Source organism: Ascidiella aspersa, chromosome 3, assembly GCF_963924565.1.
Source record: "Ascidiella aspersa chromosome 3, kaAscAspe10.2, whole genome shotgun sequence".
Taxonomy (NCBI): Eukaryota; Metazoa; Chordata; class Ascidiacea; order Phlebobranchia; family Ascidiidae; genus Ascidiella; species Ascidiella aspersa.
This window is the reverse complement of record NC_139449.1, coordinates 27950288-27973326: the sequence shown is the minus strand read 5'-3', so window position 1 is coordinate 27973326 and position 23039 is coordinate 27950288. Positions and strand designations below refer to the sequence as shown.

Below are 23039 nucleotides of genomic sequence, written 5' to 3'. Positions count from 1 at the left end.
TTCGCCCCCCAAAAAATTATGGAGTCATACTAGGGTCTCATCGATTTTTTGCTGGAACCGGACTCGGGCCTCGGGACTAAGGCGGCAAAATGTAAATTATAAAAGTGAAATAGCAAATAGGTAAAATAAAATGATATGCGGGTTGATGAGTTATATGAACCACTCTTTGAGAATGGAGGCGGGCTCGGGACTCGATATTATTGGCAAATTGCCTGGAGTCGGACTCGGAACACGGAAGTCCGACTCGAGTTGTTTTTAACCGAATCGGCATTCCTGCTTACAACGGTCGTATTTTTATCGCGTGCTAAAGCCAATTTAACAGGCAACACAAACAGAGCCAAACAGTCTTTATAACAAAAATGTCTTATAGTCCCTTTACACACACCAACACACCACACAAAACGCCCTTGTCCTGTGTAACAAACGCAGGGCACAATTAGCGCGGAATTATTTAACATTAAAGTTATTACTTGATCAGTTTAATAGGCGTAGCTTTTCCAATCGCTGAATGCAGATTTTACCCGGGGTTGACAGTATTTTCATAAATACACAAAAGGTGCCTTTTATTGCAATCAATTAAAAACAAGTACGGTATATGTATTTTAATTGTAGCGAATTCGCGCCAAGAGAGTTAGCTTAGGGATAATGTTAGCATTAAAAGGTAAAGCCGCTTGTCGCCGTTTTAACTTGCAGTCGCCTGTCGGTGGGCCGCATATTGAGTAATCAGATGGACCATCAATAAATATCGTATTTCGAATATACATAGGGCGGTGACGCGTAGCATAGCATTTCGTGCGCCGAATTCAAATGCGGAACAAAATCAAATGAAGGGGTGCCTAGATATCGATTGAACGCATTGAATTCGGTCGGCGATTATTTCGTCGGATGATGAAAGAATTCGACGTCGACGAAAAGCAATTTCGACGCAGATGAGCGCAAGTTATCAACAGTCGATGCAATTCGTCGGCGAACTAATTGCAATTGCGCACCTCCTTCCGTACGCTTATCGGCGAATACACGTTTATATAGCGGCCCCTTCGTCGCGTAAATGTTTACTTGAATGCCAGTCAGTCAGTCAGTCGATCAGTCGGCAGCTGCGTATATACAAGGGCGAGAGTTATTGATGGTTTTGTTGATTTTTTTAATATTGCGCTTGAACGAGAAGACAAATTAAAGTCTATGCTAGAATGGGGCCAGCTGCGTGCGGTCGACTTTGTGTGAATCGTATAACTCAAGTTTTCAAAAGCTATGACTGCGTGTGAAGGGTTTAAAACTCCTAAGAGGTGAAAACATGTGCCTTTTAATTTTGTCGACCGATTTTACAAGTGAAGTCTTGAGTACCTTTCCATGATAAAAATAAAAAGGCGCCAGGGAAATGGCTACCTTGTTTTTAAATTGTTGAGAAATTCAGTAATGTTTTGACGATTAACAATGAAACTCTATTACAGCATTAAGGGCAGGTACAAAACCAAGAAGTTGCAGGTGAACAAATAAATTTGCCCTTTGGAAACCTTAATCCATAAATCAGGGATTTTCCAAATGTTTCAGTTTGTGGTCGCTTTTAAATTGGTAAAACTTTTCGCGACCAGTAAGATTTTACAATAATAACATACACAAACTCGTTGTCTGCAGCAGTGATATGTAAGTGAGTAAGAAACGGTCTTTTCGTATAGGTTTTGACATTTGCGCTTCACAAGTGAATAAAAGTACAATTTACATGAGTAACGAACACTGCGTGAAATGAGGTATATAGGTAGCCGTACTCGCGGCCTTTAAAACTCATAGCTCGATGCTTAGTTTGTAAAACCCAACTCCCCATAAAGAATCTCCGTCTCCCATAAAAATCGCAAAGCCCGCTTAATGGGTATCGCTAATAAATAAGTCTTTGCCACTTAAAGAACGATTTGGCTTATACTATAGGATGTATCGACAAACCGAGGCCAATTTAATTCCTAAAAGTTGTTTTTAGTACGGTATTAAAAATTTAAAGGTTCAAACCAGCTCGTCTTCGGCGCTCGTCACACTTTCGAGCAGGCAAGCTCGCCGATCCATCAAAACTTTGACTTGCAATTCCGTCACGTCCCTTTCGGTTTGTGCCTCATACATGCGCGGCAACTGAAAAAGAGTAGCGCGCTTGTAAAACAACAGCAGAAAAGTCCCGGCGCGCAGCGATAGAACGGTGATAGATGGGAGTGACGCCGCCGCGATTGACAGGTATTCGCGATTGTTCTTTACTGCCAACGTTCGCGTAGTCGATTACCGCGTGTTGGATCAACCCAGAATGCCGATTTAGGTATAGTTATCGGGTTGAAACTTACGTTGAGCGGTTTTCATGTCTCAAAAACAATGTTTTATAGTTTAAGCCTTTAAGGTAAATTTAACAGACCAGTGTAAATTGCCAATCAAAAACTCAGCTGCCTAACGCTAAAGCAAAGTTTGGTCCGAAAATGCAAAACTTCGCGCGTCTCAATTTTATTAAATTTCAAAGTTTCAAATTTTAAATTTTTTATTTCACATAGTTTCGAATCGGACAGCCCTAATTCTCCCCCTAATACCAGGTATCATAATAGAAATTAAATGCTCACCAGCCGTGTTCCCTCAAATTTAGAGGTAAAGTAGGTAATTAGTTAGAGCACAGAATTTAAGGCGCTCGACCCAATGCCAAGTTATCGCCGTCGCAAAACAGATTAGCCAGAGATGGACAAGAGCGTTAGGTCGAAATTGGCGATCCAACAATGCTGCGGATTGAACGCTGCGCGAGAATCTAACGCTCATCGTCACTCTTGCGGTGCGACTGACGCGCGAACAGCTTCTGTCGCTTCGATAAATATTTGATTTTTATTGAAATTCAACGCCATTTATCCTGCGACAGCGGCCTTGTGCACGACCGCTGCTTTGTTGAGGCCGGTCAGTTTTGATTGTAGAGCGGGACAGTACACTGTTGGCATATTTGGACTGTTCAAATTTCAGTTGCTGAGTGGTGAAGAAAATTATAATGGACAAAACTCATTAGTAATATTCGATAATAACAGATCGGAAAAAAATAGCAGGTCGTATTATCAGCACTCTTCTAGATCTGCGGAGGGTATGGGTATTAATCTATTTTAGCCTGAGAAATAAACTCTAACGTAAATTATTGCCTAAAACATGATTAAAGTTGTCGTAGCCTGTTTTACGTTAGCTTATTCGCAATTTTGAACATATTGCTTTTAATTCGAAAATTGGATCTTCTCGTAAAGTTAACCTTTTTGTTTAAGGCTTTAAGTGCAATCGATGGCACGAGCAGCGAACACTGGTTGCACGTTTCAACGTCACAATTCGTGCCACGTCATTCGCTTGCGGTTTACGCGGTCGTTAGACAGGACAGAACCGTGATTAACGAAAAATTGTCGTTCGTTGCTCTTTGGCTAGATGTGCTATTATACTTTCCTAATTCGATCTATACACAGCTAAGGTAAAAGTGGAACTGTTGTTTACATGCAGGCACAGACCAGGTTACTAGTATAATAAAAATGAACTTACAATTAAACAATTCAGGATATGATAGTGTATGTTGTCAGTAGGCTCAAGTCTAGCTTGTAAGAACAACAAATCACCAGAGACAATTACTGCATTAAAAGATTTAAATAGTTTTAAATAGCAAAAAAAGTTTTGTCAAATATATTTTTATCGATAAATGTGCAACGCTTCGATAACCTATACAGGAAATATTCATCAGGGTAATAAACTTGCAACTGGACGAAAAATATATATCGCAGCCCAACAAAATGAATAATAATTTTTGAAACGACAAAAGTATACTGTCCTGTAAATCTAAACTACAAAAGTTGTGCTTTGGAGAACAATCCTTCTTCCTTCCTCGCGACAAATCTTAGGTTTTATAAATAAGCAGCGCTATAAGATGGAGTCAAACAAATAATTTACATCAAGCGAACAAACAGAGAGTTGGTGGAGCAACTAAAACACGGACAATTCTCCCTTTAAATTGTCCCATTCCCTAAAAGCATGTTAGAAAAGTAAATAACTTTTTTTGGAACGCCAACAGCACACTTTTTTGAAGCAAGGCTATTAAACTTATGAAACCAAATCGGCCAACACGTAAATAACAGTTTTTGGCTACCTTCTACTACAGAAAATGTCCCGCGCCTGCGTTATTGATTTTTAATTACAAAGCAAATTCCTGTCGGATATAGCTTTTGAATCAAGTAAACTGACAACTTCAATTTGAAAGCGCCTTTTCGACTAACCAAACTTGTTTGTACTGTAAAAGTTTCGTTCACAAGCTTATTAAGAATTCAATAGATATATTAGTTAATTAGTATGTGTACCTCAACATTGTTAATTCTTTCTTGAACACTTTGTATCTCAGCGCGGACCTTGCGTATATCGGCGTTGCATTCTGCAATATCTTTATTCACTAAAACACAAAATGAAATAAGGTTACAACAAATATGTCGATAGCACCAGGGGCTTCGTTAAATCAAATTAGGCAAAGGCTTTAGAATTTTTTCTTGGCTTTATTGTCATTTTTCATGGTAGTACGTCAGTATCAAGATTGAAGATGTCATGTATTTTTATTGATCGTTAAATAAGGGCTCGACTATGGGAAAAGCAAATAGGGTAATAAGGAAGTGTTTCAACTTAATTTTTATGTTTACCTTTGGAAATACTTTCCTGAAGTTCTTTGGCGTCGTTTTCCGACGTCAAGATTTGTTGGTATAGCGATTCAAAGCTCATAGTCCGTTTTAACCTATATATCATCACATAGAATTAGCTGTGGTAAAGAAATTGGAATGGTATAGATTTGCAACATGTGCTAGAACTGATATTATGTGCGTTATGGCCAGGTTATTTAATACTGCACAAAATAAGGTGAAAAGGCAAACCAGTAATAAAATATACCCATTAAAGCCTACACAAGCCTGTCATTCTGGGGTGGCCTACTAGTGATTTATAACAAACGCTATGCCGCCCACTTTCCAAACAAATGTAGGCTACCTAAATCTAAACCGCGATGCCTATGCGTTATAATTAACGGGCCGTGCCCCAAGCTGATACAGTGCTCGGTTTGCACTAATACATATTGGTGAGAGTACAAAGCTGTGCGCATTTTGTAGAACTAATGATCGTAACCCAAAGCAGGCTGCAAAAAAGCGCCAGGTGCTTACAGATAAGCACGGCCAAAAAAGTGCTGAGCGCTAGACTCTTTGAACGTTAAATAAATACGCAGCCGTCAGATTGTTTGCATAGACATCGCGATCATTGGCGAATGGCAACATCTACATTACTGGATGTGTGTGCACAAGCACTAAGCAGCCTCTGAGCCGGCCGACCAGCAATACGCATGGCCAATAGAGGAAACTATAGAGATGCTATCGTTAGATTACTTTTTGCCTAATATATCTATTCAATGACTTACCGGGTAGCAGAATAGGCAGGATAGTATTCAAACAGTAGTTCGGATTGGAGTGTCCGCTTCAAAATTTAAAGGAAATTTACAGCGCACATGTACGTTCAACAAAGCGAGCTGTTCTGATCGAAATGTCAAACGTGTGTTGTGGTGTATGACGTCATACTGGTATGTCGGGTTTTGAGCCTAATCTATGTGGTTTCTGGTTTCAAGCGGCAGACTGAAATAGCCGATTTTTTGCTCTGTGTGTATGATTCGACACTGCCTTGTTGCAGGGTTTGCAATTCTATTACAGTAACGTATTTCACTGGCAGTCTCTTGTATTTCAACGTATTTCACAGACAGTCTTACGTATTTCCTTTTTGTTTGAACTTTTTTGAGTTTGCAGCAACCAAACAATTGTAGTTCTGTACACTGCACAGTGCTGTATGATATAATATTTGGCCTTTAGCGTACCTTGAGGCGAATATTATTTGCGCCAAACGCTTTTAGACTGTAGGCAGTGTTACATGTGATTTGCAACCAAACAAACTAACGTTTTACTACTATTATTATATGCATTAACCAAGGCATATATGAGCATGTTTTTATACGACTTTGCTTATCTGTTTTTTTATTTATGCAGATCATAAATGCAAATACTATTAATTTTATTGGGCATGAACTAGCAAGAGGCTGCTGTAAGAACCAAAAAACATGTCCTCTCCCCCGAACACACCCACCACACCAAGGCCTCAAGATGTCAAACATGCCTTACACAAAGATGTGTTCCACCCCAAAGGAGAAAGACTGGTCAGTTTTATGCAGGTATGATTCATTAGTGTAAAAAAAAGCATAAAAGAGTAAAAATAAAAGTAATTATAAATGTTGTTAGAGAAAAAAAGTTCTGTGAGTTTTACTTGTGTAAAATTAAACCTTTTTTATAAACAGTTTTGTAAAAAACGTTTATTTGTTTGTATTTCTTGTGGACATTTTTGAGGGTTTTGCTGATGGCCTAAATGTTAACGCAAAGCCTTTGAACCCTTTGAAGGCTTTGCATTAAAAATGTATGTGATTGATAATTTGGAAGTAAATTCTTTGGCGACATTATTTTATATTTAAAGTTTTGGGAATCTTTACTTTTATAGGTATCAAAAACCGAACAAACAAGTCTCCCCTTCAACAAAAAAGACAATGTCCACTACCTTTGCTGTTCAGTGACAGTTAAAAGGCCATCAAAGGCATTTATCAGCAGGTTTGTGGTTTAACTGCAATCATAATACCTTCATGTTTTCTGTTATATTTATATTGAATTGTATAATGTTTAATCTTGAATAAAAATCATTGTGTGGTAAACTTCTTTCATCTATAGGTATCGTAAACCTGATAAGGGAAATGGATATGAGCAGAGGAGGTTATGGTCTCTTGAAGAGTTGGCGGTAAGTGTATTGGTGGCTCTGCTTCAGAATAAATTCCCCATAAGTGTTTTATTGATTTTGTGTGGCTGTCAGATGCCAAAGATTGAAATGATTTATTAGATGGAATTTTATATATAGTGCCTTTGCTTTGGAGTAATTTTAGAGATATGCCCTTTAGAAATATTTTTACACTTAATTAAACTAATTTTTATGTTTAAGAATGGCTGTTTTCAGTTGTTGATATGTAAGATTTATTGGTACTGTTTATTAAATACCAGGCAACATTTGGTTAACCGAAAATACATACATGTATATTAAACTTGATTTATTTACTGCGTCTCAGAAAAGTTGGCCGATTTTCCCAGAGCCTTTTATTTAAGAGTGGTTTAAGGAGGGTTGTGTAAAAAAAAAACTTTTGAAGTTAAGCGATGTTCAGTCTTTCCTGCTCATACCAGGTGTAATTTTATCCTTGACAGAAGGTGGACGGATACAGCGTTTCGGTAGGCTGTTTACAATTCGACCTGTACTTCGACCGTGCCTTCCGGTTTGAAGCAACCTCCGGGCAAGAGAAGGAAGAGTTTCTACAGAACCTTGCCAGCCTCTGCACCAAGTACCTGGATGGCAGGGCACCACCACCCTTTGAAAATGTTTCAACCAAAGTCACTAAAACCTTACCAACGGCTTCAGGTTAGAATTAGACTTTTGGAAGTTTGTTTGGAAATATTTTACAAATCCCTATTTTTAAGCGTGTAAGAAGGAAATGCCAATCCATTCACTGTTTGTTCCCATGATAATTAAGGTAGGATACCAGTACAATCGACCGTTTATCACGCCAGCCCGTTTTTAAATCGCTTGTCTTGGAATATCAGCCGTTTTACGTGAAGTTTATTGGAATGCTTGTCCTTGAGTAAAAATTCGTCACGCCTTATTCCACATGAATTGGCGCAAACTTCTGTGTGGAACTTTTTTAACGTGCGGTCAAAGTTAAAGAGTCCCATAGCAGACAGCGCCGTACTAATATTAATAGAAATAGCGTATAAGTCTATAACAAGAGTAGTTGACCAGCCCTCGAAAGCAAAACTTGTTTACCGTACTTGAATAAACGCTTCGGGCTGTCGAACTATGCTAAGGCGCCATGCTTTCTTTCACAGCGCAATCGCAAATGGAAAAGAACAAGCAAGAGCTGATGGAAAGAGGCCAGAAACTTTCTGGGGTCGAGACCAAAACGTCGGAAATGGCCGACTCGGCCCGAAGTTTCTCGCAGAAGGCCCACGAGCTTGCCGTCCACTACAAAAACGCTGCTTAGCTGGTTTGTTTTGTTTTATTGTTCCTAAACCCGTCTTTTTTCTGCTTTCGCTTTCCGTCATTTCTACCAGTCGAGTATGGAACGACGTCTCTGTGCTGTGAATGTCGCGTCAAATTTTCGCTGCCAGAAAATAATTGGAGGTACATGTTCGTGCGGTCGCGCACGTCGCAATAAGTGTTTAATTTTTGTCTCCACATCGACTGAAAGACCCGTTTTTTTGTAAGGGCCCTATTGATTTGTGCAATCCAATGCATAGTGAACGTCGCAGTACCCTTCCATCAATTACTGCGTTTACATTGCACGGTAAAGTAAACTCTAAAGTAGAAGTTTCGAGAAATACTTGGCTTTGAAAGTTCAATAATAGGGATATGTGTCTCCAATTTGTTCATGTGTTCTAGCTATACTGTTACCCAAACAAGCATTTAGGCCAAGCCAACATGCTGAAAAGATTGAAGTTATTACCCTCACTATTTGTTCAAGGGTAACCAACCTTATTTTCTTCTAAAGTTTTGGGGAATTTATGGTCACTGAATACCTGATCCTAAAGATACTTATTTCACAAAATTTGCCTCGTACCTAGTCCAAAATATTCTTCCTACAAAATGATCTATAATCAGAATTGCTTTGTTTTTTAGAAGAAAAAGTACTAAATTGTAGATAGTAATCAAAATAGGCAGTTTCATCGTCAATTGCCCAAAAGCAAGTTTTTTTCACTCGTTTTCTAAGCATGGTGCGTCCGAAACCTATTCCGTTTCCAGAACGTCCGGTACCTGCCTGTTATGCATTTGACCTTTATCTCTGTGTGTCATTGAACTAGAAACCTGTTGCTCGCTGCCGGTATATTTTACCAGGGCAATACCACGTCAAGTATTTCGACATGTAATTTGATTGCTGCTCGCGCGGCCATGGTGTTTCGCGCAAGTAAAATGCCATATTATCTCGATTTTCGCCCCCCAAGTATTAGTGTAGAAACGGTGCGGTGTTGTTTAAAACTGTTTTTCAATTTATTGGGTAACTCTTTATAACGTTGTTCTTCTGTATTTTTTCTCGTCAGTATATCTGCGTTTCAATTTAGACCAGATATGACTCGCCATCCGAATATTTTCGAGTTGGTTTTTATACCCATTTATTTTACAATAAGTTCTTTATACAGTTTGAGGTGTTTTTACAACCTAAACACTTACACATGCGTCTTGCGCGTTTTTAAAACACTGACTAAAAAGTTGGAAATTTGTTTTCAGGTGTAATTGTATTTGGTAAAATGTGACGAAGGTTTCTAGCGTAAACAAAAATAACATAGCCAACTATGAAGTATTAACACACGCTTTTGCTTTTTCCTTGATGACCTTTTAAAATTTTCCGGTTTTTGTGGCAATATTTCGCTGTTAAAATATATACTTTTTAAAATTGCGGCTACATTTTATATCTATAGTTTCGTGACCTTACATCTCTGATGCCATTAATAAAAATGTCACGCAATTTTCACTTTCTTGCTTACGTTAAAATCACAAGAATTGCGAGGCTGGACTATTGAGATCAGTGATGATAAACATTTTTACCTTGTGGTCCACTTCAACTAATGTTTTTAACCGGGAGCCCGCTGTTACCTTAGTCTAGATTTAGTCCAGAATCAGGTATAGCGACCATGTTGTTTTCATTGCAACTTTACTTACACAGGTGTACAATAAACAAATGTGACTCAAATAAATCGTTTTAAGTCAAAATACTGAATTTCAGAATAGCAAGCTCGGACGTTCAGAATTAACCAAAGGGATTTTGTTCGACGGTGAACTGTAAAAAAAGAAGCAGCAGAGGCACGCTAACTGCAAAGTTAAATTTACTAACCTTTCGACAAGCCTGTGAACCACACAGTGAATATCATTTTCATTTTTTTAAGTGGCCTGATATTTGCAAAAAATGTTTAAAGCAACAACACGTCAAGTCCAGCATACAAGTTTTTTTTATTTCAATTTCAACAAATACGTCGCAAGGGTTTGTTTGCTTGCGGCACGCGACACAAAAAGGGGTGGGTGACAAAGGCATTCGCTACATGGGTGTGTCGCGCGCCGGTCGCCGCATAGCAAAACATCAGCCACTTTTCGCAAAGCAGATTGGAAACCGGGAACTCGACAGAAAAAACGACAACACGACAGGATCGGCGACGACGGAAACAAACGAGCTGAAGACAACGACATGGTCCGGAGAAAATCGGCGAAAAACGCATCAGCGGCTTGATGGGAGTAGGAGTCGCCGTTGACGGATGGACTCGCGGCCTTTGTCGCTGCTGGTCGTCTCTAATGGGGATGATCGGGACGACGTTGTCTGCAAATTAAACAGCGCGTGTTGGGCGAAAATTCCGCGCAAAGTTCGGCCATTAGCGCTGATTGAAAATCGATTCCTTGACGTCTCAACACGCGGCCTTTTGGCTTTTGGTCTTTGGCAGCGGGCGCGCGGCCGGTTTGACCCTCGTGTCGGATTTATTAGGAGTTTTCCTTCGATTTGCTCGGCTGAAAGGTCGCGCCCGTGCGCCGAGGCCAAGATAATTAGGGTGCGGCGATGGCCCAACCAGCATTAATTCATTTCCACCCAGACTCGGGCGCATCATTATTTGGCAGATGAATAAAATAAAGGCGAAAATGTTGCTAGCGTTGGTCGAACAGAAACTGAATTATCGGAAGTAAACTCGATTTACAGTTGTGTGGTCGATATACTGTTATTTAAATAATCTGTTTAGGCGAAAATATATTTTTTTTAATGTGAGAAAAAAAGCAAAATAACACCTCAACAAAATTAGATATAAACCTGGAGAAATAATTACAGTTAACGTCGGTTTACACTAGTGTTTTATCAACGGAATGCGAGGCCCAATTTATTGTGACAGGTAAAAGCAAATGTTCTGTTAAAAAAAACTTTTTTAAAGGTTAAGAAAAGTTTGTGTTTTTTTTTGCGAAAACTATAAAAAATGCTACAACATTTATTGCAGAATAAGGCGTTCGCCGCTTTGTATAGTTGGGCAAGGGTTTTAAATCGTGCCCTGAAAAAAAAATGGCGCGTACCTTGGTGCGGATCTGATGATGTTGTCCACGCGGAGAATCATCTCGGCTGCCTCAGACGCGCTGAGGAGCACTTGCCTCTTAACTTGGTAGGACTCGGTAATGCCGAGCGACTTCATGCAGGCGATCTCACCCTCCTCCATGTCTGCACAACAAACAAAGCACGTGGAAACAAGAGTGTGGGATCAAAGTTTATTCGAAAAACCTAGCCGTGTTGATCGAATAACCTAGCCGTGTTTTGGTGATCAAACCTGCAGTGGAATAGGCACCAATGCTTTGCAATATCTGGGCGAATTTGGCGCGCCGTGATTGCTTTTGAGCAATATCTCCGAAAGTTGTAACGAAACAAAGTTGATTTTTTTACAATTCTTTTTACACCTTTCAAGCAAACACACTTTTAGCGTAAAAACAATAATATTCATTTTTTATGAAGATTAATATTCAGCCATTCTTACACCTTATTGTTGAGATTTCTCGCTAATTTTTTCACGATAAAAAACTACAAGGCATTCTCTTTAAAATGAGCCATCGCTTGCAGTCAATAATCAATATCAATCGGTCTTTGCTTTAATATGCAATCGTGTATACCAATTCAAAGCTAACGTATTTAACTAATAAAAAGTACACGAAGGGCATACAAATTAGGTCAGTATTGTTGCATGTCACAACTGTAACAAAATATTTTCTACTTATCCGGACCCTGACGGCAAAGCTTGGCATCGTGAAATATGTATAAACGCTCTGCGTTTTTTTACGCAAGATGTAGCTTCGATATAAGTACTTCATCCAACAACTATAATATTAGTGTTTGTTACTTTTTGTGCATTGCTATTTGCGAGGTACAGATAATTATTTTTAGATTGTTAAATGTTTACCAGGGGGGTTAGGAGCAACGTTTCTCATAACGCAACGAACTAAAAAAAAAACAGTTCTAAAATATTTGGACAAGCTGCAAAATGTTTACAATTTAAAAAAAATCATTGTCTGTATACCCGCGAAGTGCCTCATTAAACAAAAGTGAACCTTTACTTCCCGAAGAAAGTTTTAAAAATTTAATCAGGGCGTGAGAACGTACCGAGACTTGTGGGCAAGACAAACCCTTTGGCTTTCTCAAGTGGTTCTTAAACTGAAGACAACTACCACAAAAACTAATCAGTGTTATTTGGGTTTTTACGACAATAAAAATATATATTATCTTTATCAGGTTCCTGGCATAAACGTATAGCATCGAATTTTCAATAGTTTGTTCTAGAAATGAGATTTTGAGTGCAAAATGTTATTCCAACTAGAGATTTTTATTAAATTTAACAGCGGGTCATATTTTTTCGGTTATTCTTAAAAGCAGTTCTTTTAGTTTTAGTATGACACGACCTTTAAGAATGCAAACATGCATAATTATATTTTAACAGCAGGTCATATTTTTTGGGGTTTCGGGTTATTACAGAAAATGGGATATTTTGATCCAGGTTTGTATTCCCAAAGGTCGCCACATAGTAAAATTTACAGAACCACTGGCACAGCACAGGACTTGCTGAACAGGGAGACGAGTTATAAGCAACCAAACGACGGCTTACCGAGACCAGAGTCGATCTTTCCATCGGCGTGCGCCGCTCGTAGCTGGGCTGCCAACTCTGCGCTGTCGAAACCGGCGTTGTCAGCGATTGTGATCGGGATCTGAGAGAATAAATCTCACGGTTAGGCAGAATAGACGCCGGGATTCCGTCCAAACTTTTAAGGGTATTCAACTAATTATGCAAAGACAAGAAACGAACGGCGAGTTTTTAACTCCAAACTACCACAAATCAAGCTGATCAGACTTAACTGTCTCTTTTTGGTTGAATAGAACAAAAACTAGATAATTGGATAAATAGGCTGACCAGTGACCAGCCTATTTGAATGCCCATAGTACCTTTGACCAAAGTTTAACTTAACATTGTAAAGGAAAGACGCGTGAATACAATAATGCGTGTAGAACTGTAGATATATAGAATTAAACTAGTTAAAATTAATAATCGAGTGGCTACTCCTTTTAAAATTTAAACGGTTTATAAACAGTTAAGGCCTTTTGGGGGGCTTAAGAGGTAAATCACTACAGTAATACAAAACAACGCCGCACGCCCATAGCATAGGCTATAGCGGCTACAGGACCCCCCTCATAGGCTAGCGGCTACAGTACCTGCATAAGAGCGCGTCCAAAGGACTCCATGGCCATAGACTCCTTGCCCGGCGTCTTCATGGCGGTCACATGCACAGCGTTGGCCATAAGCGCCTCACAACAACCGCCACCTCGCACAGTGCGCGTCTCGGCCACAGTTCGCTGAAGCACGCAAAGGGCGTCGTGTAGCGACCTTTCTGCCTCGTCCAGGATCTGCTTGGTCGCGCCGCGGAGCACGATCGTGCAGGCCTCGGCGCGTGCGACACCTGGCGGCCAAGTAATAATAAAAGGGTTTCATGGCGGCCGGATAGAATAGCATGAGGCCATACAGCAGCGGTTCGCCAATTTGCATTCAAAAAAATAAATATTTAATAGACTGATACCACTTTTTTATGTTAACAGTTAAAATTAGCGATGTAAAATGACCCCTTTGCGGCATTCCCAACAGGTTAAGAACACCTGTGCTAATACATACATTACTTTTAGAGCACTACCAGCGCTCAAATTCTCATTGCGTCTGATAAAAAAAACTGAAAATCTTTACGATAGTAGTTGGGCCTAACCGACCTCAAGATAAATCTAAAAAAACGAAACGGTATTCTAAGTACAAACTGAATATAGTTTAAAATTCGTCACATTAAAATGCACTTCTTACAAGGAATTATAAGGGACATCAGTTAAAATCAGCCCTCATTTCAAGAATTGCTTTTAGTGAGGATTAAAAAAAACAATTAAAATCATGTTTAGGGTTGTTAAAAATCCGAGCTATCAGCAGACTAAAACTTCTCTACGGCGTAAATAACTAAAAACACGTATCAAAGTCTCGGTATAATCCTACCACCAGAATGCGGGCAGCAGCAAAAAAACATGAAAAAAAACTTCCAAAAAGCGTCAAGATCGCACCTGAGAATCGCAGCAGCTTGTCCTCGCCGATCATGATTTCCTCGATGAGGTCGCAGTGGCCGAGCTTGGCCAGGTCGGGGCGGTCAAAGGTCGAGCAGATGTCGCCGCCCAGCACCAGCGAGAGACGCTCGACGCCCTCGAAGTCGGCGTGTTCGATCGCCATGACGCCGGCGTCGGCGAATAGCTGCTCCGGGTAGTTGTAGATCAGTTGCCTGAAACAGGACATTTGAGTCGGGAATTGAAAGGCCCAAGCAACTTTTGGCCGGCGATAAAGGCACAAATATGAACAATAGGTTTAGTTAGCCCACTAACATACCATAGGTTTAGTTAGCCCACTAACAACACTGTCACACCTGCTCATCACTAATAAAACTCTGGTTAAAAAAAACAAGCTGAAAACATCATTTTTGGATATTTAGAACCATGTCAATCAGTAAGAACTGCTCTTGAAAATTGTCTTTAACAGTCAAAGGTGCATTAAGTTTATGCACATTTTAGATTAAAGGTACTTATAAGGAAACAATTATGTAAAACACTTTATATTTTACAAATTTGTACAACCTTCCACATGACAGACAGAGATAATAAACTATTTTTGTGTAGCCAGCCCTGATGTAAAGAATTTATCCTTACATCTTGGTTATTATTAAATCCTAATAAAATACCTGTTGATGAAGCAATTGATGCCATGAGCAATGATCTTCTCACACTTTTCCTTCATCTTGACCTTTTCGGCAAGTTCGATTTCGGCTACTTTAGCAGTGCCATCAACCCTGACCCTTGACCCAAAGATCTAAGACAAAAACCATTAGAAGTGGATTTTTTTGTATAAACTGGATTCCAAGTGTTAGGTACTGTTGGACGTTTTCGCAAAGTTAAACATACAAGTTGACTAACATCAACCGACGTATTTTATACTTTATGTCTTAAGAGATCAGTCAAATAAAAAAGTAATAGTTAACTACCTTAATCTTATCAGTGTCCATTGACGTATTAGCGATGAGTATCTTTGCATTTTCCATTCGCTTGGGTTGGTTCATTCCAATCTTTTTGTCGAGTAAAAAGCCTTCATCCAGGTAAGAGTCTGTCATAGTTCCCCCAAGTTTCTTGATTATCTGTTTGGAGTCAAAGATGGAACATTTTATTAGTAAATTTTGTTTATTTAGGCAATTATTTTTTTAATTTGAACCATTAATAAAACTTAGATATATGCAAATAATTTTATATATCAACACATATAACTGCTCTACAAAACAACTTGAATCCTGCATTTTAATGGTATTTGTGATGTTACTCAGTTTTCAAGGTTTTAAAAAGTATGATGTTTTTGCTGCTGTTTTACATTTTTTTAAGAAATTTCAAACATTAAGATTTGTTTAAAAGTAATAAACACTCTCCTATAAATATATAAAAAAAAACTTCTTCACTTTGGTATCATTAAATGTTTGACATAAAATAAAAACATAAGATAACCAGTCCTCAAATAATGATGATTTATTGATAAAACCTAAATACAACATACCTGAATTGCTTCTAAATTTCCACTGCCTTTTAATCTTAGTATGGCATTGACAGCCATACTGGAAAAAAAGTCTTTATGTTGTGTAAGAAGTTTTGAACTAAGTGTAGTACGTGCAACATTCATTAAATCTTCCCTAAAAAGTTCCTCATTGTTTCTAAAAAACAAAAATTTCAAGTGACAAAAACAGTAACATATTTACAATAAGAGGCTTAATAGTGTTTAATTTGTTAGTTTAATTACAACTTGATATAAAAAAATAATTTATGTAACACTATTAAACAAACAACACAAGCAGTTTTGCTAAAAAATGAATAACATCGTAAACACACTTCAATGTAAAAAGCATTGTTTTCAATTTATCTTTATAAAATGGGGAGTTTCTGAAAAGATGAAATTCTTAAATTGATTGACTGACCCATTGTCAACAGCTGCGTTATCAAGTGCTTCGCTTGCAGCTTTAACAGCAAGTCTCCAGCCTCTAACAATAATCTGAGGGTGGAACTTTTGTGAGATCAATTTTTCTGCTTCCTTTAAAATAAAATGATGAACTTTTATGATCAAGAATGCCGAAAGAATAATTAGAACTTTTAGCAAAATTAAATAAAAATTATTCAATAGTTGGTTTTAAGATGAAAAACTCTTTGAAATTAACTAAACAGGAGGTAGAAAAAAACAAAAAGAAATGTATATATACTTTTAAGTGAAAAATCAACAACAAAACATTTGCTAACCCTTAAAAGTTCAGCAGCAAGAACTGTGACTGAGGTAGTGCCATCTCCAACCTCGTCATCTTGAACTTTGGCCAAATCTAAGATTTAAAAAATTTAAAGCAAAATGGATTTTGGTAACAAAAGTATAAACTAGAACTAGTAACCGAATATTATTTTTTTTAAAGTTTGTACACTAAACAATGCCACCTTTAAAACAAGCTTTTTATTATTTGATTAACTAGTAATTGTGATTAGATATATAATAAGAAATTAAACTTAGATTTATTTATTATTTATACATGCAAGCTATTTACATCATGCAAATCAGCTTACCAACTAGAACCTTGGCTGCCGGGTTGTCCACACCAATTGCTTTTAAAATTGTGGCGCCATCATTAGTGACAGTGATGCCGGCTTCACTTCCCTGACCCTGTCCAGGACTGATCAAGATCTTGTCAAGACCTTTTGGTCCGAGAGTGCTCTTCACAAGATCGCCGATAGCAATGGCACCCACAAATGAGGACTGGAAAGAATAACAAAAATGTGAAATAGTAACATGAAATAAGTAAAGTTTAGACACTCAATGCAATTTACATTATTGTACTTGACAACCTACTAGACCAAACATTCTACATTTCAAGTATTATTAAGCACGCACAGTTGAAAAGTAAGGCCTGCATGGGGGATTTATAGCTGCCCGCAGCCATAGACCAGATTGGAAACTAGAGAGACATTTCTGCAGTTAAAAAATGCGCGGCTGTTATAATAATTTTTAATATAAAATGAAGTTATGCAGAAAACCGTTAGCGCGACTGGGGTTTTGTGTCCGGCCTTGCTTTTCAATCTAGGCCGTATATATGTATTTTGCACAAAATCACTGTGAAATGCACTGCAAAAAGTCAATCAAATGAGCATAAATTTAAAATGCTTCATCTAATTCAATGCAATAAAGAGGCTTAAATTTTAGCATTACTTCACACAATTTTAAGTCACATAAACACCTACGGAAAATCCAACATTTTAAATCTGGATCTGAGTAATTAAATAGCTTTTCGGATAACTGTATTAATAAAAAAATCAAACTACACAATTTACCATTCTTGCAATTTCTGCTCTTTCCTCATCTGCTCCTTGATTGTAAACCGAAACTGGGTTTAATGACATCTATATCGCAAAAAAACATTATTAAAATATAATACCAATTTTCTAAAGTATATAATTATATGCTTAAAAAGCACTTATTTGAGTAACATTTTATTTGGAGATATGGGTTTAACGTTACCAATCTAATGGAATACACAGTATTATAATTACCATCTTGTCGGTTTTCGAATTGCTGTTGACCTATGAAATAAATATTTCAACGAACTCCTATGCCGGTAATGAAATCTTTCAAATTTCGCTAACAACAGCAAATCTAGAATATTCTACAAAACCAAGTTGTACACCGCAATCCGATGAGAGCTAAGCGTTTAATATTATTTCTGTAAATCTAATTTGGAACTAAAATTAAACTTAACAGCTTTAAACTACACGAAGATGCTCTTTTCAAAAGATAGCAGTTCATAACTAAGTTTGGAGAGTCTAGCGAAATAAAAATATTATGTTTTAACAAGTTATTTTATAAGCCTCATGGGATTTTACGAAAGAAGCATGGTTTGTTTCACATTGTAGTTGCCTATTTGAAGCGGTTGGTATTTATCCTTGATTTTTGCTATTTTGCAAGCACTTCTTTTAGCGTAATGCAGGAGTGAAAGTACGATAATTTTCTTTGCGAAACGCATGAAATATTTAAGGGACACAATTCACTTATTTCTTGTACTCAAACCCATGTGACAACTTGTGATACCATTGGAGCACGTATATAGCCATGTTTCAGTTAGCTTACTATATTCGGAGCCTAATAAACGCTAGAACAATGTCGCTTTATTTGTGCTGAAAAAACGACCTGAGTCTTTAGGGATTATCCCTGGATGTGGTCGTGGCCCAATTATTCTCTACATCTCAGTACAAACATAGTTAGGGAGGTCCGTTAATATCTGATCGGAGCCGATAACCGATGCTGTTGGTAGGAGGCTAGCGATTTTGGCCCTAATAGCCTTACAAATATGCCTTTGACGTTTCTATTTTACCTACATTGTTTGTTTTGGATCTTGCCAAAGTTTTATCCATCATTGTGTAAATGTAATAACAAGCATCGGACATCCCTTCTTCACACGATTAAAATGCAGCGTTGTAAACATGTCATTTTAAAATGAATCAAGTCTCAGTCTAGTCATTAAGCCCGTTTATAATTCAGGGAGTCGAACCGTTTGACCTTTTCGGTTCAGGTTCGTTTCGGGTTCAAGGAGTTTTTCGGAATCCGGTTCAGTTCCGGTTTCGGTTTCGAGCAGTTTAAAAGTTCCGGTTCAGCTCCGGTTCTACCATCGTTATTTCAAAACCGGTTCGAAAAGTTCCGGTTCGGATATCATATAAGTTGCGTTAAATCTATAAAATGTGGGTCAATAAATGTATATAGAGAATTATCTTTGATAGTAAGTCATTTAATCTAAGTTACGTGACGTATTGAAAAATGCAACTCATTATTGAAATATCTGAAAAATAAAAATATCAACGTTGTTTTACATAATTTTTGTCAAAAAATTTCGAACATGTCGTAACTTAAATCTGTGAAAAGAGGTTGTGACGTCATGCTGGAGTGAACCGCTTTTGTTTACAGGTTTGGGTTCGGTTAAAGTTCATGTTCTTTCCAAATATTCGGTTCAGTTCCGGTTCGGCTCCTTAAAATTTTACAAAAAATGGTTCATGTTCGGTTCAGGTTGGGATAAAATTGACCCAAAACCGGTTCATAAAGTTCCGGTTCGGTTCCGGTTCGACTCCCTGGTTCATATGCACGTTTAAGCTGGATTCGAATCTGATTCGTTAATTCATTCTCTCTCGTTTTGGTGTTGGAATGAATTAAGTTCTCTCGTTTCTTAATCGGTCAAAAGGAGTGGTTTTCAATCCGTTCGCCGCTTAATCTGTTCGTTTTGCGGACGAATGAAATCGTTTAATGTAGAATGACCTGCTTTAACGCAGTAAACATCATGCCACTTTTGGGGCTTTATGACGTAACACGAACGGCTAGTCCTAAACAAAACAACAAGTTTAGCGCATAAGAAAAGAATATTACATACACTCGTTAGATACTAATTTGTGACAGAGGGGCTGGTCTAGAATCCACAAAGGATGCGGGTTTGGGTAGGTTTAAATAGTAATACTTGGCCCACCCTTACCCAAATATTGTACATTGCTTCAATAATTATCACAACGCTGTGTTAGGATTTTAGGCCAGCGCCAAATACAGTTTTCATTAGTCATGTTTGGTACATCTCATCACCTTATTTTGTCCACTCTGCCTTGTATATATAGCGTTGACCAGCACACATAGGCTTAACTTTCGTGCACTTATATTCTGTGTGCCAGGTAAACTGAAGCACTATACAGTCAAAAACATACTGCGGCAGACCAAACTCAACTAATTCTTGTTTTTTTTTCAATTTTAGGTTTATAAAAACGAACAAGCAGCAATAGATTGCTACCGTAAGGACCTAAGCCGAAAAATCGGTTGTGCGTCAGAGGTTTACTGGAATATTACGTAATAATGCATATCAGTGCAGTTTGTACACTCAAGCTGGCTTGAATTTCGCGCCATGTAATTACGACCCTGGAACGGATTACTTTTCAATCCGGATTGAACCTTAATCTAATCTGCCCGCGAAAGGTGTCTATAAGCGGGCTTATTGTTAAAGCAGGACGATTCCACGTCACATTCTTGACATAAAAATTAGGAAATAAACTATGAAAGTAGGCATGACCAATAACTCGAATAAAAAAACGACAAAAACGTAGCATATAGCAAGTGAATTGTTTTATGTTCAATTGTGCATAAATAGCCCAATTTTATAAAAAAAAAACATGCTTAATGAACACACATTATTTTAACCCGAGTGATTTGTCCAAAACACTCAAGACAAGTAAAGCAATTTTGCCCAAAAGACGTGAGCCAAGTCAAGTCATTTAAAAACAGTGACTTAAGTCAAGTATTTTTCTAAAATCTAATTAGAGTCAAGTCATTGACTTAAGTCATTATAACACTGTTAGTGTTAAAATGCTTGATATGACTTAGCAAAAAAATGTAAATTCTTGCATAAAACGTAAAAAATAACTGGTTTAATTTTGTGTTCCACTGATCGTCAGTATGATATAAAATCAAAAATAAATGACTATAACGACGCAAAGACAAAAGTGCGATACTCTAAAAATGCGTAAATTAATGTATTGCTAATAGACCAAAATTTTGTCAAAAACATTTGTTTAGGACCAAATTTATCATTTTTTAATTGCCATGTTGATAAGTATAAAAATCGTTCTATTGATATGTAAAAACTTATTGTTTGCTTTATTTACAGCTGAAGATCATTTTTTACCAGAGTATCGATCCGCTTGACTTTTTCGTTTAACGTAGACTATACCAACGACCGTCGGTCGTGTTTTAAGGATTGTTTCGAAATTCAATCAGTTTCGCTTCGAAAAAGTTTAAACGTTCATGTTCGACTAAAGCAAGTTGTTTTATAACGTGTTAACTAATTTCTGTAAATAAATGAATACTAGTCATCATGTTATAGTTATGCGCCTGACTTGACTTATTACAGTATAATGTTGTGTTGAATGTTGCATATAATGGTAGCCTTAACCGTCTGTTTAACTTCTGGTGAGAACAATCTGGCGTATTTCCATACACCGTGCGATCTCTCTCAAACGGCGATTTGCATGTAAACTTAGGTTGGTTCTTGACATGTGCCCAGCAAAAATGTCTAAATCCCTTTCGTGGCTTCTCCTTAAGATAACCGCGCAGAAATATAGTTCAATCGATGACGAAATCCCATATAGAGCACAAAGCGTGAAGAAGGCCGCGTCGCCACGATTGCAACGTGTATTCGCCCACAAAAACCTGACGCGTTTCGCTACTCACTCCAATTGTTCTGCTGTTGTGCATGAGACAGGAAACTACCTTTGCGAGTGGGTGGCGGCAAATGCCTATGCTTCGAGGAAAATAGCTAAACAATAGTGCAGCGTGGTCGCGAGCCGTTTGTTTAAACGGAGACAGTCAACAGGTTATGAAAACAAAAGCGCTCATATGTCAGAATACTGCCGATTGTTTTTTTCTGACGCATGAGTTGAATACCGAAGCAAACGGCCGCTAACATGTAATTCAACAGCTAAAATAAACCCCTAGTTTTTGGTTTACGGCGTGACGGGTGTTTTCAATCAAATTTAGTGTCACCAACGCCAAACTAACCACAACGAAAGGTAGGAGGTAGCGAATCAAATTCCTCAAAACGGATGGTGGAAAGGGTAAATGGATATGTTCAACCTTTTAAAAATGTAATACCTTATCTTCTAATTGTATAATAGGGGAAGTATAGGAGTGTCCTTTCGCATACCGTTGGGTATTTCCCGTTAAACTAATATTAAAACGAAACCATTTATATACCGCCAGGATAAAATAAACATTGTTAAGCCCGCTTAGCTATTTTATCTTTTTTAGGTAAGACCAGTGGTTTCTGTCGCCTCTAAAATTCCCGCCCTAATCAGCCAACTAATATCGACCTGTTATGATGTTCGCCTCACCATAACGTAATTCCTCTTATCGTAGCAACCAGCAATGCGAGAGTTCATTCAACAATTAGCGGTTGCCATACTTCTATTGTTGGTTTTTACAAATATAGCACAAATGACTGTTAGAAAGAAAACAACACTAATCGTTGCAACGGCCGTCGCTCTGCGGCGGAAATGTTATCGTTTCAGCCTATATGACGAACACATGACTAGCCTACAGGCACTATTAGGTATATTAGCATAGCAAAACCGGGTAACCGTAGCCAGAAGCAGTCGATAGTCAGTGATTGACTGAACGTGCTTGTGCCATGTACATTGTCTGTTGAAGAGGGGTTTTCTATAATGGAATGATAAAAATATTTAGCACCTCGGTGTATATTGGCAAAGAAGTGCTCTGCTTGCCAATAAGTTGTCAGCAAAATGTAAAATACGAGAGCTGGAACAATCGTATTCAAGGGCGCTGACTATATATTGATTGCAAACTTGCAAAAAACAATAGCTTAGCTTTCTATTTGTTGTTCTATTCTCACAAGAAAAATTTAAACACAGACGAACATAAATAACAACTTAATTGTCAATCGTTAGAACGTGTCATTTCGCTTAGTTGTGTGAAGTCATCCTTAAAAAAATTATGATTTGACACGTCACAGCGAAACTGCAAGTTTTAGAAACAAAATATACGCAAACACAGTAACGCTATTGCTAATCTCTAAAAATAGCAAGTATGTTGGTTACATGTTAGCAGTATCATGTCTGTACTACATAAGCCATTGATTATAACAGTGTCGAGCGAGATAGCTTCAGGGTAAAGTCTATGATTTGCACTACTGAAATGTTTATAAAATTTTGAGTTAAGCAAAATAGATATATAGCTTTTCAGTATACTTAGCACATTAACAAAAGTGAGGGTTTTTATGTGGAA

The 23039-nt window shown here is 37.9% G+C and overlaps 2 protein-coding genes across 2 annotated transcripts; one reads left to right on the top strand and one right to left on the bottom strand.

Annotated features, from left to right (window-relative positions):
• The first annotated feature begins 6043 nt into the window (after positions 1–6043).
• LOC146161316 (syntaxin-binding protein 6-like) lies at positions 6044–9752 on the top strand. The gene is made up of 5 exons (XM_083384620.1): positions 6044–6217; positions 6538–6644; positions 6762–6828; positions 7284–7494; positions 7959–9752. Exons 1-5 carry the CDS (start codon positions 6107–6109, stop codon positions 8111–8113), a joined length of 651 nt encoding a protein of 216 aa, XP_083240746.1. The 5' UTR covers positions 6044–6106; the 3' UTR covers positions 8114–9752.
• A 302-nt stretch (positions 9753–10054) lies between these two features.
• LOC146161315 (T-complex protein 1 subunit beta-like) lies at positions 10055–17903 on the bottom strand. Its single transcript, XM_083385989.1, has 13 exons — positions 17771–17903; positions 17552–17620; positions 16790–16979; positions 16478–16554; positions 16162–16274; positions 15747–15900; positions 15190–15339; positions 14890–15017; positions 14225–14436; positions 13343–13587; positions 12741–12840; positions 11170–11311; positions 10055–10435 (listed from the first exon to the last, which is right to left on the bottom strand). The coding sequence occupies exons 1-13, from the start codon at positions 17771–17773 to the stop codon at positions 10408–10410; spliced, it is 1611 nt and encodes a 536-aa protein (XP_083242115.1). The 5' UTR covers positions 17774–17903; the 3' UTR covers positions 10055–10407.
• Positions 17904–23039: the final 5136 nt, after the last annotated feature.

What these genes read in the sequence shown, in the direction of transcription:
- LOC146161316 (XM_083384620.1), top strand. Translation starts at nt 6,107, where the DNA reads ATGTCCTCTCCCCCGAACACACCCACCACACCAAGGCCTCAAGATGTC. An exon ending in GACTGGTCAGTTTTATGCAG is followed by an intron (nt 6,218 to 6,537) that starts GTATGATTCATT and finishes TTACTTTTATAG; the next exon opens with GTATCAAAAACCGAACAAAC. An exon ending in GGTCTCTTGAAGAGTTGGCG is followed by an intron (nt 6,829 to 7,283) that starts GTAAGTGTATTG and finishes TATCCTTGACAG; the next exon opens with AAGGTGGACGGATACAGCGT.
- LOC146161315 (XM_083385989.1), bottom strand. An exon ending in TGGACACTGATAAGATTAAG is followed by an intron (nt 15,018 to 15,189) that starts GTAGTTAACTAT and finishes TTTTTGTCTTAG; the next exon opens with ATCTTTGGGTCAAGGGTCAG. An exon ending in ATCAATTGCTTCATCAACAG is followed by an intron (nt 14,437 to 14,889) that starts GTATTTTATTAG and finishes GTCCTGTTTCAG; the next exon opens with GCAACTGATCTACAACTACC.